Genomic DNA, 16,820 nt, shown 5'->3' on the forward strand with positions numbered 1-16,820 from the left:
GAGGTGTGGTTGTCCGGTGTTCGCAGGGGCGCGGCCGGGCCTTGCTTTGTCTCCCAGGCGGTGGCGAGGAGTGGGCCCAGCCAGCAGGAGCTCCAGCCAGCTGCCCCTGGCAGATGGCCTCGCTCTCTGGCTACCTTCCTGTTTGCCAAGGCGCAGGTGAAATGATGTCACCCAGGAGAACGTGGAACCAGTCGGAAGGGACCTTTCTCGCGTCCTTCTGCCACAGCGGGTTTCTGGACAGGCTGTGTTTTGTTCTCAGGGGATGAAAGTTCTTCTTTTCAGGGCTGAAGAATGAGAGAGGTTGGTTTTGAACCGGGAGTTTTCAGATGATTCAGGGCTAAAAAATAAAGTTTACATTGTCGTGTGTAAGACTTGAAAGGGACCTCGCTTTTTCTTTGTGCTGCAAAAGTGTTGTATGCCTATACTCAGAAGTTAGGCATGCTAATTCTTCCATCATAAATAGAAACATGAATACTTAACATGTAACTATTGCTAAAATCATATGAATGGCATTTTTTTCTTAAGGAGGCGCACTTAATGTACGAAAATGTAAGTATATGTCTTTTTAGAGCCTATTTGGCCTTGATTGCAGTATGGTTAACACATTTATCACAGAATTCCTTTAAATAGCAAGCAGCCCTGGTAACTAGGCTTAAATTTTTTTTTAATCCATTCACACAGTTTTTATGAAAACAATAAGGATCTAGGGACAGTTGGAATCAAGGTAAAATGGTTCCTGTTTTTGGAGAATACGGTCTAATAGAAATTGGATTTATATAGAAGTGACAACGCAAGAACAAATATAGGTATCAGATCAGTGGCAGTGAAGCTGGGACGTACTGCAATCAAAAGATGAAATTAATAACTGGATTTTCCCCTTTCTCCAGTTTTTGCTGGCTTAATATCTCACTAGCATAATATCTTTCATTTTTTGAAAAACCTATTAAACCTTCAGTCTATGGTAGGGCTTTGATTTTAAGTTGATTTTGATCATTTTCTGTAATGCCTATTTCCAAGAGAACTTGTGGCTTTTTAGAATCTATAGTTGAATCAGTTTTGCCAACAGACTAGCCATGTGAGCCTCGGGTCTTCATCTGTAAAATATGAGTTTATTTTAAATGATTTTTGTGGTTTATCTACCTTTGATATCTTTTGTGATTCTAGAGAAGGTAGTTTGTGATTCTATATTTGTGAAGTTTATATACCCGTTTGTTTTTAAAGCTAAATTAAGTTTGCAAGTGTTAATCTGAATAAAAATTGGGAATTTACTAGAGTAGCCTGATTTTTGATGAAAGGTGGACAGAGCATGTTAGATATAACTAAGTCTGATAGCATCATAATGTAGAGTGTAGTTCTATTGTCTCTCTGCCAACAGCTTTGGGATCAGTTTTGCAACAGACTAGCCATGTGAGCCTCGGGTCTTCATCTGTAAAATATGAGAGTTTATTTTAAATGATTTTTGTGGTTTATCTACCTTTGATATCTTTTGTGATTCTAGAGAAGGTAGTTTGTGATTCTATATTTGTGAAGTTTATATACCCGTTTGTTTTTAAAGCTAAATTAAGTTTGCAAGTGTTAATCTGAATAAAAATTGGGAATTTACTAGAGTAGCCTGATTTTTGATGAAAGGTGGACAGAGCATGTTAGATATAACTAAGTCTGATAGCATCATAATGTAGAGTGTAGTTCTATTGTCTCTCTGCCAACAGCTTTGGGTCAGACTTTTAGTTACATTTTATTTGTGCTCACTTTTTACTTTTTTCCAAGGCCATAGATGGGAAGCATGGCTAAAAAATCCTTAGGTAAAAATCTCCAAAATGATTGATCAGCATTGAAAGATTATTGATCAAGATTATCTTTGTCTTCTATTTCCAGTCTATTCTATCTATTTCTCTCTGTGCTGCCCCAGTTTTGGTTAGGCCACCACCATTATGTAATTCATTTTGCTGGGAAGATAGTTCTTGATTAGTCCTATGATTGTTCTGTAATGTCTAGGTCTACTTACTGGTTTTCTGGTTGTTTTCCTATTGCCTCTGTTCATTTTCACTTCTGTGCTACTTCGGTTAATTCATGGCTTGCTTTATTTGAGAGTATACAGATTGTAAATACACATTTGAACCCAACAGGTCTAGTTCATTCAGCAAATGTTAAGTTCCTATATCTGATATTGTCTATCTGGAGGAGATAAAGCAAACATACAATAAATTAGCGAGAAATTTGAGCAAATAGATGAAGAGGGGCCATGTATACAGTCACACACACACACAACACACACACACACACACACATATCTTTTCATGCTCCTTTTTTTTTAAGGATTTAAACACTTTACCTTCTCCCTCTATTTGAATACTTTCCTCTAACCCAGTGGTTCTCAACCTTCCTAATGCCGCGACCCTTTAATACAGTTCCTTATGTTATGGTGACCCCCAACCATAAAATTATTTTCGTTGCTACTTAATAACTGTAGTTTTGCTACTGTTATGAATCGTAATGTAAATATCTGATATGCAGGATATAGTTAGGCGACCCCTGTGAAATGGTCGTTCGACCCCCAAAGGGGTCGCGACCCACAGGTTGAGAACCGCTGCTCTAACCCCTTTTGTTAGGGGGCCCAATTATCTTCATTTATAGTTTCTGTTGAATTGCTTCACTAGACTGAATATCTTTGAGGGCAAGGACTGTTTCTTTTTTCCCATTGTATTCACAGCATCTAACACATGGTAAATATGCAATAAATATTTGAATTAATTATGATTTTTATTTAATAAGAATCATAAAGAGCATAGTCACACTTCATCTTTTCAAATACACACACAATTTTTGTATTTATTTGAACTAGTCGTGGTCTGGACTTTTTCTAAATCCATGTAATTCTTGGAGCTAAATCTTGAAGAGTTAGCAATCTACTAAGAAGTTACCAGTTCCAAGTAAAATTATTTTAGACACATTTCCTTGAGGGGAGAATAATCTTTGTACAGGCAAATCTGGATTTGTGAGAGGGAAGGAAAGAAACAATTTATTAAAAGAATGTGTAACTCTTAATTTTTTCCTAATCTTTATGTCCACTTTCTCAATACATGTAATATGCCTGCTTTCCCCCCTCAATAATTTATGGGACTGTGGAGTGGGAGAAAGGGTAGAGTGGAACCTTCCCACTACTTTCACCAATCCTGGCTCTGCTCTGCTTCCAGAAATACATGGACCCTTAACTCAAGAATGGGAATAGTAGTTTGTTTTTAAAAAGGATTGCCCCAGTGCTTGACAGCAATGATTCCCTCCCACCACCCACCCTGTAGGTAGTACCAGTCCTTAAATGATTTAATGACTGCATAATAATCCACCAAGCATGGGTGCCATACTCTTATTTAGCAAATAACTTACTTGTTAAACATTTAGGTTACTTCTAGTTCCCTTTTAAATTATTGATATTAATGTGCTGTGATGAACATGTTTTACATATGGTTTTTCCCATGTTTTGGAGTATAACCTGAGAATTTATCAGAGGAAAATTACTGATTCAGACTTTTGAATTGTTAATAAAATCTACCTGATAACTTTCCAGGTGATTAACATTTGCCACCCTGGAAACAGTGAGACTATTTGGATAATTTGAATTTGACCTCTGCATTTTTAGATACGCAGACCTGGCTGGACCTTACAGAGTAAGTAAGTGAAGGACTTGGAGTCAACACTAAAAAAGACTCTTCATCTTTTGTTTTGTTTTTCCCTTCTTCTATTAGGCTATGATTTGAGTGCTGCTGACCAGTTGCAAGTAACAGTGAACAATTTTTTTTTCCTCTAGAGATTAATGTGGCTATTTTGGAGAAGGCTGTTAGGGCTTTGAGCACTTTATTATGTAGAAAGCACATTACTTAATACACCTGCACATCCTGTGTCTCACCTTTATCAGAAAAATGTAAATGAATGAAGAAGCAAGCTGTATTCACAAGCTATTTTGGAGGAAACAAGTTCTGGCACAATATCTGGACCTAACTTCTATGTGTTTTTTTAGCACGATAACTGATGATAATTATCACACCCTCTAAGACAAAGGTTAAATTCTTGATTATATTATGGTTACCAATCAGGGAAAGGCCACATTAAACAAAAGATAAACAGAAGATGTCTTAAAATAGTAATGTGTTGGTACTCAAAAGGTTAAATTATTTTAAATAACTTTTCGTTTTGTGAAGCATTGCTTTTCTCAGTTATGTTGGGTGAATTAGCCATACAATTATCTATATATATAAAAGCCTAATATGCAAATTGTCCCCTCAGGAGTTCGACCAGGAGTTTAACTGCTCACTATGATGTGCGCTGACCACCAGGGGGTGGCGTGGAGCAAAAGGAGGCCCCAGTCAGTAGCTGGAAGGCCCTGATCGGCCCTGATCGCCGGCCAGGCCTAGGGACTCTACTCGTGCATGAATTTCATGCACCAGATCTCTAGTATTTAAATAAACATTAAATATGAGAAGTGTGTGAGTTGCAGGTTTAATCCCATCTCAGGGATGTTCTCTTGGCATGAATCTTTAAATATAAGTTGCATTCTGGGGAAGGTTAAAGTTACCATGTCTTTGTAATGTTCAACACTTGCATGTTAGAGAAAAATAGAATTGTATCAATTTTCAGATATAGTATAACCTCAGTAATTTTTACTGAGGGAGAATTAGAGCAGTAATGGAAATTTATGTCAGAAACAATGTAGAAGGAAACAAATATATTTAAAAACACTTAATTATAGCCCTAGCTGGTTTGGCTCAGTGGATAGAACATCAGTCTGCAGACTACTGAAAGGTCCTGGGTTCCATTTCAGTCAAGGGCATGGACCTCAGTTGCAGGCTCAATCCCGGCCCAGGTGGGGCACGTGCAGGAGGCAACCAATGGATGTCTCTCTCAACATAGTTGTTTTTCTTTCTCTCTCTGTCTCTTCCTCTCCCTTCCACTCTCTAAAAATCAATGGGAAAAGTATCCTCGGGTGAGTATTAATCCCAAAAAAACTAAAACAATATAGCTTTAAACAGGCCTTGGGGAATAATTGTTAGTTACTAATCCAACTATATTATAAAGAAGAGTGTTACTTTTAAAATTCTTAAACCATAGGGTGTTTTTGTGGGCTCAGTATGAACCTTAGAGGAGATAGGCTTGCCTTTAAATTTTAGCTCTTAGTATTTATGTGTGGCTTTAAGCAAATCAACTAATCCTGACTGGCAGTGTGTAAAAGAACAGAGAGTCCAGTTTATTTGAAGTTAGCTATTACAAGATTAAGATTTTTAATACTGCTTATTGCTTTAAGATGTCTTATTTATATCTTTCATAATCAAATTAATATAGCTAAAATTCCAGAGAAGAAACTTTCCTTTGAATGTGGTACAACAATTGACATATATAGTGTTAATTTTCTATTGTGTAATAAATTACCACAAATTTAGTAGCTTAAAACACAAATCTGTTATTTTACAGTTTGCCTGGATCAGGAGTCCTGGTATAGGTTAGCTGTGGGGCTCTCTGTTTAAGGTCTTACCCGAGGGGAGCTGTGATTTCATCAGAGACTTGATGTCCTTTTCCATGCTTACTGGTTGTTGGCATAACACGGTTCTTGTGATTTTTCTTGCTAGCTGCCTGGTGACCCCTCTCAGCTCCTGACCCATCAGTTCTCTCCCTCGTGGCCCTCTTAATGTGTGTTCTCACAACATAGCAGCTTATTCTATGGGTTTGACAGCAGAATCTCTTCAGGAAGGAATCTATTCCTCTTTGCGGGCTTTCTTTGATTAAGTCAGGCCTACCCAGGATAATCTACCCTTTGTGATTGATTAAATCAAACCAACCGACTTGGAATTTTAATTATATCTGAAAATCCCTTCATCTCTGTGAAGGAGTTTGTATAATTTAGGTCATGTGATTTAACCTACTCATGGGAATAAAATTCACTGTATTTACAGTCCTACCCATACACCAGGGAGGGAGGGATCATACTATGTGCACTAGAGGTGGGAGTCTTGGAGGCCATCTTAAAATTCTAATGGCTCCCCAACACACACATGATTGTGCCTGATTTTATCTTATTCAGTGGGGGCATCTGGTTTTTTTTCAAACGCATCTATAATTTTTGTCCCAGATCTGTATTAACTATAGGAATTGAATATAGCTTTTCTCCATTGTATTGTTTGTCCTCCCTTTTTATAGACAAATAGAGCTTCTGACCAAAAGATATTGCGGGTAGGAGAGGACTATGCTTCAAAATTATTAACTGTGGCCCTAGTGGCCAGGGTTTGCCAGTTTCAGTTTTCAAAGGAACAAGAATTAAGGAAAGGAAACCTGATTCTCTGATTTTGTTTTCGCAGCCAGCTACTTGGAGGAGCAGTTTGTAAGAGTGCTATTCATACAGACTACTTTAGGTATGATAGTTGAAGGCAGATGGCCTTATTAAAGTAACTCTTCAAAGATACTTACTTTGTAGATTATAAGCTTAAGAAGATTGCCAAAAGAATGTGAAATTGACATAAAGGAACTGACTGTTTTGAGAAGAGGAGAGAATTGCCAAAGTGGTAAAAAGAATGCCTTAGATTGAGGAGTCAGGAATTTGAAATACATTTTCTCCTATGAAATTTTTTCTTACTCTTACCTTCAAATAAACCAAGCTCCTACTTGTATTCTAATTTTTTCCTGTATTATGGCATTTTAAACATTATCCTGTAGTTGGCTACTTGCATCCTTTTTTAAAAAAAAAACTAGAATAAGCTTTTTGAGGGTGGGATTCGTGTTTTATCTTTCTTCCTAACATAACTCTTTGCTTACAGGAGGCAGCCAGTAACTGTTCCTTGATTCAGCAATTCGTACTTCATCGTAGTGGTAAAGGATATTAGCACATTCATGTTTGTAGTGCAGAGATAAGCTTTAAATTTATGTTTAAAACATTTTGTGTAGCAATACTAATGAATTCTAAAGTTACTGCCTGCAAGTGTTTCGCTTTTACTCCTAGGAAGATCTTTGGAAGTAATTTTCCTCCTAACCAACAGGCATGGTTATCTATTTACCAGGCTGATAACAAACCAGAAACAAAAATTTATAAAAGAACCAAGTAAGTTGATTATATTGGGATTATTAATAGCTAGCAAGCCACTTCATGATCTGTTTCTGCCTTGCTCTATAGCTACTTCCTTATTGACCAGCCATACTGAACATTTCGTAGTTTCCTGACTGTCACTTGCTAGTTATCCTTTCATAGCACCTGGTATCTATCATTATCAGAGAAAGATGATACTCTTTATATTGTACAGTGATTTGCTTTATTTTCATAGCATACACTTCTTGAAGGTAGTAAACCATGCCTCTTTTTGGTTTATTGCCTGTCACAGAATAGATACTCATGTAAGGGAATGAATGAGGCAGTGAAGAAGACTAAAAACACATGGTCTTCAGTGTACGGACAGGCAGGTCCACAAACCCTCACCCCTAAGGGGGAAGTTCACTCCGAAGCACAGTGGAACAGGTGATACTCATGATGTTCATGATTTAAAATGCTACAGATGAAGTATATTTACATATGAGTCTGAGAGGATTAACCTGAAATCCAGTCATGAATTTAAAACATGCAGTCATTTACTTTGGGGCTTATGATCTGGCCTTTTATTCCTTAGGAAAGTCGCTAGGTTTGTGTTGAATAGAGGTGAAATTACCATGGTCTTGTTTTTTATGCTTATGATCTCTATAGAAGTTTTGCCACAAATGTTCTGTAATTATTTGTCTTCTTTTGCACAGTCATTTGGAAGTTTAACTAAAAAATAAAATGAGAAAATATATTGATCTTAGTTCAGGTGGACACTTATCTTTCAGTACATAAGATATATAATTTTTTACCTCAGTTTTTCTTAGCATAAAGTCTTGTCTGTATCCTTTAGGATTTCAGAATTAATACCAACAGAAAAGATATCAATAGAAATTATATGGGAAAAATAGGAAGGAGTTTGTGTTCTTGAGCAGTGCTGTTTTGCCTTAAAAGTTTTTGTAAGAGAAATCCATTGCCAGAGGCAACCTTTGCTGACCTTAGCATTTGTTTTGATGTTTAAGGTTAATTTTTAATTTTTTTCCAGTCTCTGCTAAATCAAATTCCTAGAAAATCCAGACTATCCTTCATAGGCATGATTCTCCACATTGGTGCAGCTAGCCATGAACTATCCTTTTCTTCTCCCTCTTTTTCCCAGATATCTCCCGGGGCCAATTCAGCACCTCTACCTGGCCATCCTAACAAGGTGATTTGTGAAAGGGTGAGACTTCAGAGCCTGTTCCCTCTCCTCCCAAGTGATCAGAACACTACCGTTCAAGAGGATGCTCACTTCAAAGCTTTCTTCCAGGTTCTTATATATTTACCCTTTCCCTACTTAGGGCTGAAAAATCACAGATAACATTCTAGGTTGTTTCTAGGAAGACTTGAAATAAAATTCTCAGTATCTTCCCTCTTCTTATTTTCTGTTCTGTGTGGGAATAAGTATTCTTCTTAGAGGACTTCTTTAATATAAAAATTTCAGCCTGCTTTTCTGAAGAATGTTTATCTTCTCTTGAGGTGCTGTTTATTTTTTGACCATTTATATTCTTGTTTTTTTATCTTTTGGTCTTAATCACTTGTCCTAATAGGCCAAATTCTGTAGGCTAGTAGAAAATAATATTACAGAATATGTGAAATTGTGTAAGCAAGGAAAAATGGAAGCATATAACATTTTTTAAAAAGCTGTCACTAATTTGCTTAGTGCTCAGAGTTATATAGTAATGCATATTTTAGAGAAAACATTGTTAGTTGCCATCAGTGAGTTTTGATACCTGTGGGTAAAATGTGATGTAAAATTTCGTTACATATTAAATGAAAATGAGATGTGAATGGATTGAAATCATTGTTATTAACAAAATTACTAATGTATGCACATATATATATATATATATGCTCATTAACTACTAAGTCTTTAATCCATTAATCCATAGGTACCACAAAGGAAACTCAGTTACAGAATTGCTTCTTGTTTGCTAAGGTTTTGTTAGCAAATGTGTCCATGTTACGTATTTGTACATGTGTATATAAACTTACTGAGGTAGTGAGAGTTGCTAATAAGGCTAGAAGTTTTACAAAAAGCCAGCTCATTTTCTTTTTGTGTGGAAGTGACAGGTTGCAGCTTGGGACTACGTAGTTTTGAAAGAGGAATGTGTGAAACATTAAATTGAAGATGTCGAATTTCTGAGGCTAGCTGTTTAGGTGATTCAGCATTCTTCTATCTGATATTCCTTGTTGGAATTTGTGCCAGGTTCTCTGCTTTGCATGTATTATCTCATTTTGTTTTTAACCCTCATAATAAACTAATCATGGATGGTTTTTCTAGATGAAGAAACAGGCTTGGAAAAGCACACCAATATACCCAATTACATAGCTAGTTATAGGCAGAGCAGAGACTCAAATCCAACTTTTTCTGTTTCTTATCTACTATATTTGTCCACTTACTGCCCGTTACATATCAATAAGTATTTCTTTAAACACAATGCAGTACATGTTAAGAGATATAGTTTTCTGTATTGAGCTGAATGGCATATTGAATGCCATTTTTGATATGGCATTAGACTGTAATACCTTGATATTTAGACCAATAAGGGAAAAGTGACTTAGTACTACCTTCGCTACTGCCACCAAAAAAACAGTTATGTGATGTTTTCTATGTTCTTTATTCTTTGAGTCTTCAGGCTTTAACACAACATTAACTTTAATTTAAACTCAGAGAAATGCCAACTGCAATAGATTTACACCCATGTTTTGAAAATAAAACAGGACTTAGAGCTGATTCTATTTGGGTGTTGCAAAAAGGTGAAAGATATTGTTACTTATAGTCCTAATTTAACTTACATCTTATTTTTCTCTAATTTGAGAACAAGGCCCTCAGTGTACTTTGTCACCAAAGGAGACTGTAGATTTTCTTTGCCCATTTATTGCCCTCCCACTGTTCTGCATGAAGCAAAGGAGTATGTCCTTCTCACATCTCCTTTGAAATACTGTCAGATACCTTCAACTAATTTATACCAAAATTAGGTGTGGTTTTTTAGTTCTGATTATTCTTCTCATCCTTATAAAACTTGGTTGCAACATTAAAAAGAGACCCTACTCAGCTCTGTTCTGTCCTCAGAAAGTTTAATGTATTCATGTTTTCTTACTCATGGCTTTTCCCCCACGTTCCTGCCCTCCCAACTCTTTCTACCTTTCCTTCTCTTTGGAATACTTCATTTTAAACAGGTTCACTTACCTCTTCTTCTTCTTCTTTTTTTTTTTTCCTTAAAGCACCTCTCTACTTCCTTATCTTAGCTGAAATTAGTATCTTTTCTAGGATATCATTTTCCCTGCAGCCTTCTCTAGGGAAAAAGAAATTACTGATTTTTCCCATTCTAAGCATGGTTTTGGGTATGTGGCTAATAATTGAAATGGTAACAGAGGAGAAGGAAAGTTGATAATTCTCCTGGATCCAGGTTTCCAACCCCAGTTTTTGAACAAAAAGCTCATCTTGGTTTTGATCTCTTTTTGTCATTCATCTTTACAGTTTATCAGTTTTGTCACTGTCCTTGTTAGATTCTTTTTTACTTGCTTGCTTTATATTGTATTATGTCTAGTAAATACCTTTCCAATTTTGCATGCTTTTCTAATTTTTAAAATTATGAAATATTTCATATATGCAAGCTATAAAGTATACGGTAAACACATGTATAATTTTTAAAAAAAACACACACAACACCATCCAGCTTAGAACTCAACTGTTACCAATATTTTTGAAGTCTCCATGTGATCTTCCATGTTACATCCATCTGCTGCCTTGGATAAACCTCTGCTGAATTTTGTGTTAAGTATCCCTTTGCTTTTCTATATGGCCTTACCACATACAGTATCCCTCAATACTATATACTATTTAGTTTCCAAATTTAATATAAATGGTATCATACTTTGTATATTTTTGTCATTTTGAGATTCACCTATATTGATGCATGTGGCTGTGTTGATGAATTAGTTTCCTTCTTTTAGTATTCCAGTTATTATATGACTATACTATAGTTTATCCCCTCTCTTTTTGATGAACATTTGGGTAGTTTCCAGTTTTTTACTATTATTACAAGCAATGCTGCCATGAATATGCTTATATGTTTCCTGATGTACATGTAGTCGGTATATTAATTTTTCTGTAAAAGGGATAGCTTTGTATTTATTGCTCAGGTTTTCTTACCAAAGTGGCGCATTTCCTTCTCTATAAAAAATAAGCTGTATTTAAAATAAAAATCAAAGTGTCTCATAATTAAAAAAAAATTTTTTAAATTGTGGTATAATTGATAGACGGTAAAACTTACTCTTTTATTTTTTTTAAAATATATTTTATTGATTTTTTCACAGAGAGGAAAGGAGAGGGATAGAGAGTTAGAAACATCGATGAGGGAGAAACATCTATCAGCTGCCTCCTGCACACTCCCCACTGGGTATGTGCCCGCAACCAAGGTACATGCCTTTGACCGGAATCGAACCTGGGACCCTTGAGTCTGCAAGCCGATGCTCTATCCACTGAGCCAAACCAGTTAGGGCAAACTTACCCTTTTAGTGTAGAGGTCTGTGAATTATAACAAACTAGAGGCCCAGTGCACGAGCACTGGTGGGGGGGGCGTGTCCTATGGGGATTGGCCCGCTGTGGGAGCACCACTCATCCCAGTCAGCTGAGTGGCGCTCCCACTGTGGAAGTGCACTGACCATCAGGGGGCAGCTCCTGCGTTGAGCGTCTGCCCCCCTGGTGGTCAGTGCGCATTATAGCACTCTGGTCGTTCTGCCGTTGGGTCGCTGGGCATATATATATATATAAAATAATAAAAGTGTAATATGCTAATTAGACCAGATGTCCTTCTGGACGACCTTCTGAACGAAGCTGGGGCTGCGAGGGAAGCCCAGGTCCAGGTTGCCAGAGGGAAGCCAGGGCTGGTAACCGGGGGAAGGAAGGCCTACTCTTGCACGAATTTCATGCATTGGGCCTCTAGTGTGTGTGTGTGTGTGTGTGTGTGTGTGTGTGTGTGTGTGTTATATATATATATATATGCATGCTTATGGATTGTGGAACCACCACAATCAAGGTGTGGAATAGTTTCATCAACCCCCAAAATTTCATTTCTTTGCTGTCAATCCCTTACAGTTTTACAAATTAGCAGTTTCTGTATTACCATCCAATTTAACAATTGTGATTGAAGATAGTATGCTTTCATGAAATAATAAGGTACATTGTGGAGATTTTATGTCTGGCACAGTCCTTAATTTCAGAGATGTGTGTGTATGTGTGTATTTTAATGACAGTTATGTAATAACTTTTTTGTAAAGTTACTAAAGTTAACCAGGTGATTGAAATTTTGACAATTTATACATATGAAGAAATAAAGAAATTATAGACTTAATAAAAATCCAGCCAAAATATTAGAAATTTTTTATTTTAGAACTTTACAGAGTTATCCTTAAATTCATAAGGAAGATTATTAAAGAACTAGCTTCACATTGGTGAAATTTTAACTGTTGTTAAATACAGTGGATATTTTTCAGCCCTGATTTTACATGACACCTCAGTTGAATTCTTGTAACTCTTATTCATCTGGCTTCCACCACCATATTGCATTCTCCTCTCACCAACTAATTACTTGGAGTTTTTCAAGATTTAGTATGGGCCTCTGTTTTCACTGTATAAACTGTTTTGGGCGACTTTGTCCATGCCTGCAGCTTCATTAACCTACCATCTATATAATAAAAACCTAAATTTATATTTCTAGTCTATGAGTTTTAGCTGTCAGCAGAATAACTCCACGTTGTTATCTCAGAGGAATCTCTTGATTTCAGGTTGTTCTTAATATTGTTTTTGTTTTCGTTGGTTTATGCTTGTGCTTTATTTTTTATTTTATTGGTCTGTGTTTACAGCTTAAAATTACAGTTACAGATTCATGGTGTATAAAATATAGTGCTTCAGTGGAACTACATATAGTTGAACCTTGAACAACATGTGGATTAGGGGTACCAACTCCAACACAGTCAAAAATTATCCTGTAATTTTTGATACCTCAAAAACTTAAGTTGTCCCTCAGTGTATCCAAGGAATTGGTTCTAAAATCGCCACAGATACCAAAATCCATAGGTGGTAACATCTCCTGTATAAAATGGCATAGATCAGTGCTCTTTGCATCTGTGGACTTCCAATCATATATCAAAAGCAGTACAGGTATTTGTTCTAAAAAAGCCTAGTATATGTGTACTCACAGTTTTAAGCCTGTGTTGCTCAAGGGTCAAATGCTTTTTCATCCACAGCTGGGAATCTATGTGTGTGGGGGGCTTGATGAAGTTATACGCAGTGGGTCAGCACCCCTATCCCCTGAGTTCAAGGGTCAGCTACATATATATGTGAGTGTATATATGTGTGTGTGTGTATTTTAAATGTTTTTTTTCCCATAGCATTTAGTGTTTAATAATCTCTGATTAGCTTTTTTGGAATCATGGAATGCATTCTATGTCTCCAGGGCTGTTTTCACTTTTTTGTTGTTAATCTGAGGATATTTTTTCCATTGATTTTTTTTTTTTTTTTAGAAAGAGTGGAAGGGGGAAGGGAGGGGTAGAGTGAGAGCGACAGAGAGAGACACATCAGTGTGAGAGAGACATATTGATTGGTTGCCTCTGTGCACTCAACTGGAGCCAGGGATTGAACCTGCAACCCAGGTATGTGCCTGATTGGTTGCCTCTGTGCACTCAACTGGGGCCAGGGATTGAACCTGCAACCCAGGTATGTGCCCTTGACTGGGAATTGAACGTACGACCCTCTGGTGCTCGGGTCGGTGCTCTAACCATTTAGCATATAGGCCAAGGCTGTTTTCACTTTTAATGATGATTTGGTATTAATAGAGGTATAGCCCTAGCCAGTTTGGCTCAGTGGATAGAGCGTCGGCCTGTGGACTGAAGGGTCCTGGGTTTGATTCCAGTCAAGGGCACATGCCCTGGTTGCGGGCTCCATCCCCAATATGGGGTATGTAGGAGGCAGCCAATCAATGATTCTCTCTCATCATTCATGTTTCTATCTCTCTCACCCTCTCCCTCTCTGAAATCAATAAAAATATATTTTAAAAAAGAAGAGATATAATCCTATACTCATTTTATCAGGTGTTAAATACTAAGTATAAAAACTAGTTAGCTAGTTTTCTTCTGTCCTTCCTCACGTTCTTCCTTCATCCCCCTCTTCCCCTCCCTTGATCCCTAAACCTGCACCTGAATTCTCTACTGTAATATTGCTACAGTACTCTACCAGTATAGTATTTGTACCTGGTTTGAATCAGCATCTTAGGGATTTAGGTTGTCAACATTTGGTACTTTCAAAAGTCAGCCACTGGCACAGAATCAACAGAGAGAGGCAGGAACTTCTGAGAATTCAAAACCAATGTTTCTGTCATGGTGAATTTATTCTTAGGGACTTTCCCTAAGAGAGTCCCTTATCTCTTAGTTTAGTGATTCTCAAAGTGTAGTCCCAGGCTATTAGTAGCAAATATTACCTGGGATCATGTTAGAAATGCAAATTATTAGGCCAATTCAAATTTTCTGAATCAGACTGGGTAGTGGGCCCAACAGTCTGGCATTTTTTTGACCCATACAAAAGTTTAAGAACCACTGGCTTAGGTCAGCAATTTTCAATCTTTTTCATCTCGTGGCACATAAACTAATTACTAAAATTCTGTGGCACAAAATATATATATATTTGCCAAATATGACCAAAAAAAGGAATAATTTTGATTCATTAACACCAGATAGCTATTGTGTTGGTTGTTGTTTTTTTGTGTGTTTTTTTTAAGTTCTAGCAGGGGAGCTACTTATATACCCTTGGTGGAAGACTGGTCCTCTTCTCTGGGGGAAAGGTCATCCTCTTCAATGGAACATGCAGCTTCGGGAGGGACGCACATGGATTGGTGAAGGAGTAGGGGGAAACCCGTGTAACCAGTGAATCAACCCTGGTGGTCAATGGGTGACAGATGTCGCAGCCAGATTGTCCTCACATCTGGCTGTTGTCATTTTTTAATTTGACAATCTAAAGGAAAAGAGGTCAGGTATTGCACCTTTTAAAAATTCTAGTGCCACACTAGTTGAAAATTGCTGGCTTAGGTAAGTTGGAAGTATCCCTTTAAATTCTGCTTTGCTTTTACTTCTGTCAAGCATCCTTTTGGTAGCCTAGTTCTGGACCAGTTGTATATTAATTTCTAAGTTTAGAGGTTCATAGATAACATGGGCACTGAAAAATTTGAACCCCAAACTTGGTGTGACAAGCTAACCTGTGGTTTGAATTCTTAGAGGAGTAATACTTCTTCCAATTACCAATCCAAACTGAGTAGACATCTCTGTCGTTATGGACTCTCTATTACCAGTGAGCTGACTTTTTCTAGTCTTCTCTTTTGTTGAAAGTATTGGAAAGTTTGGCTGTGCAGGGGTCTAAATGATAAGACCTTGTCCTCTGTCCTCCCTGGGAACATCAAAAACCAAACCTGGTTGTCAGTTATCCTCTTTCTTTCTGGTCCTTAGTAATTTCCTCTTTTTTCCTCTTTTTTTTTCTGAGTTCAGCAGTGCATTTAAAAAGTATTTTTTGTTGTGTTAAGCCATTATTTCTATTTTTTTTAAATATATATTTTATTGATTTTCCACAGAGAGGAAGGGAGAGAGATAGAGAGTTAGAAACATCGATGAGAGAGAAACATCGATCAGCTGCCTCCTGCACATCTCCTACTGGGAATGTGCCCGCAACCCAGGTACATGCCCTTGACCGGAATCGAACCTGGGACCCTTCAGTCCGCAGGCCGACGCTCCATCCACTGAGCCAAACCGGCTTCGGCAAGCCATTATTTCTAGATATTTATATTGGGATTTTCACATTTAGTCCATGATTTTGTCACAGAAGTCTTTATATCATATCAAAGTTTACAATGTTGCTATTTTTTAAAATTTATATATTGATTGATTTTTAGAGAGAGAGAGAGAGAAAAAAAAAACATCAATTTATTGTTTCACTTATTTATGCATTCATTGTTGATTCTTGTATGTGCCCTAACCGGGCATTGAACCCACAACCTTGGTGTAATGCGACAACATTCTAACCAACTCAGCTAGCTGGTTAGGGCTGTTCTATTCTCTAACTATAATAGTGATATTTCTTGCCTTGTCCTCAGTTAATTATAATAATTGAAAACCATTAGACATCCTTTATATTATTAGGAATATCTATATAGTTGTTGCAGAACCAGGTAGCATGTTTGGCCCATGGAGGAGGAGATGGAATTTTCAAACTATTCAACTCAAAGAATGCTTTAGGTGACAGAATGGTATGGATTTGTTTTTCTTAGACACTCGATTGCCTTTTATGTTTCTTATGGCAAGAGATCCATGTGCTTACATTTTATTAAGAACTTCCAAGTTCTTACTGTTTTTGATATCCACATTATTTAGGGTATTTTTCTCAGAGTCCTCTGACTTCTTGTTCTAATTTGGAATTATTACTTTTTGGACCTGCCATCATCCTGTAATTTCTTTTCACTTCTACTGTTTATTGGTTCCTTTATCTATACTAATAAAAGGGTAAAATGCTAATTAGACCAGATAGACCGGACGTATTACGGACATCCTTCCTGACAAAAGCTGGGGCCCGGGCGAAGCTGCCAGGGGCCCGGGTGCCTGCCCAGGCGAAGCCGCCTGGGTCCCCGGTGCCTGTGGCCGGCCAGAGGGAGGAAAGCCCGGGTCCCGGTGCAGGGGCCGAGGCAGAGGC

At 37.3% G+C, this 16,820-nt stretch overlaps 1 protein-coding gene across 14 annotated transcripts in view; it reads left to right on the forward strand.

Moving 5' to 3' along the window:
• RNF38 (ring finger protein 38) overlaps nt 1-16,820 on the forward strand; it is a 72,902-nt gene that overhangs the window by 12,874 nt on the left and 43,208 nt on the right. For 6 of the 14 annotated variants that reach the window (XM_014531502.1, XM_014531503.1, XM_014531496.1 and 3 more), the window contains one exon: nt 8,205-8,354. The exons of 3 other annotated variants lie outside the window; for them this stretch is intronic. Coding sequence is in view for 1 of the 11 variants with exons in the window: in XM_005883949.2 (XP_005884011.2) it covers nt 292-300; nt 8,205-8,354 (159 nt within the window). In the remaining 10 variants the exon portion in view is untranslated. Of the gene's footprint in view, nt 1-123; nt 301-8,204; nt 8,355-16,820 lie in introns of those variants that run through there. 5 more of the 14 variants (XM_014531504.1, XM_014531497.1, XM_005883949.2 and 2 more) reach the window with 4 other exon arrangements.

This window comes from Myotis brandtii, unplaced genomic scaffold, assembly GCF_000412655.1.
Source record: "Myotis brandtii unplaced genomic scaffold, ASM41265v1 scaffold806, whole genome shotgun sequence".
NCBI lineage: Eukaryota > Metazoa > Chordata > Mammalia > Chiroptera > Vespertilionidae > Myotis > Myotis brandtii.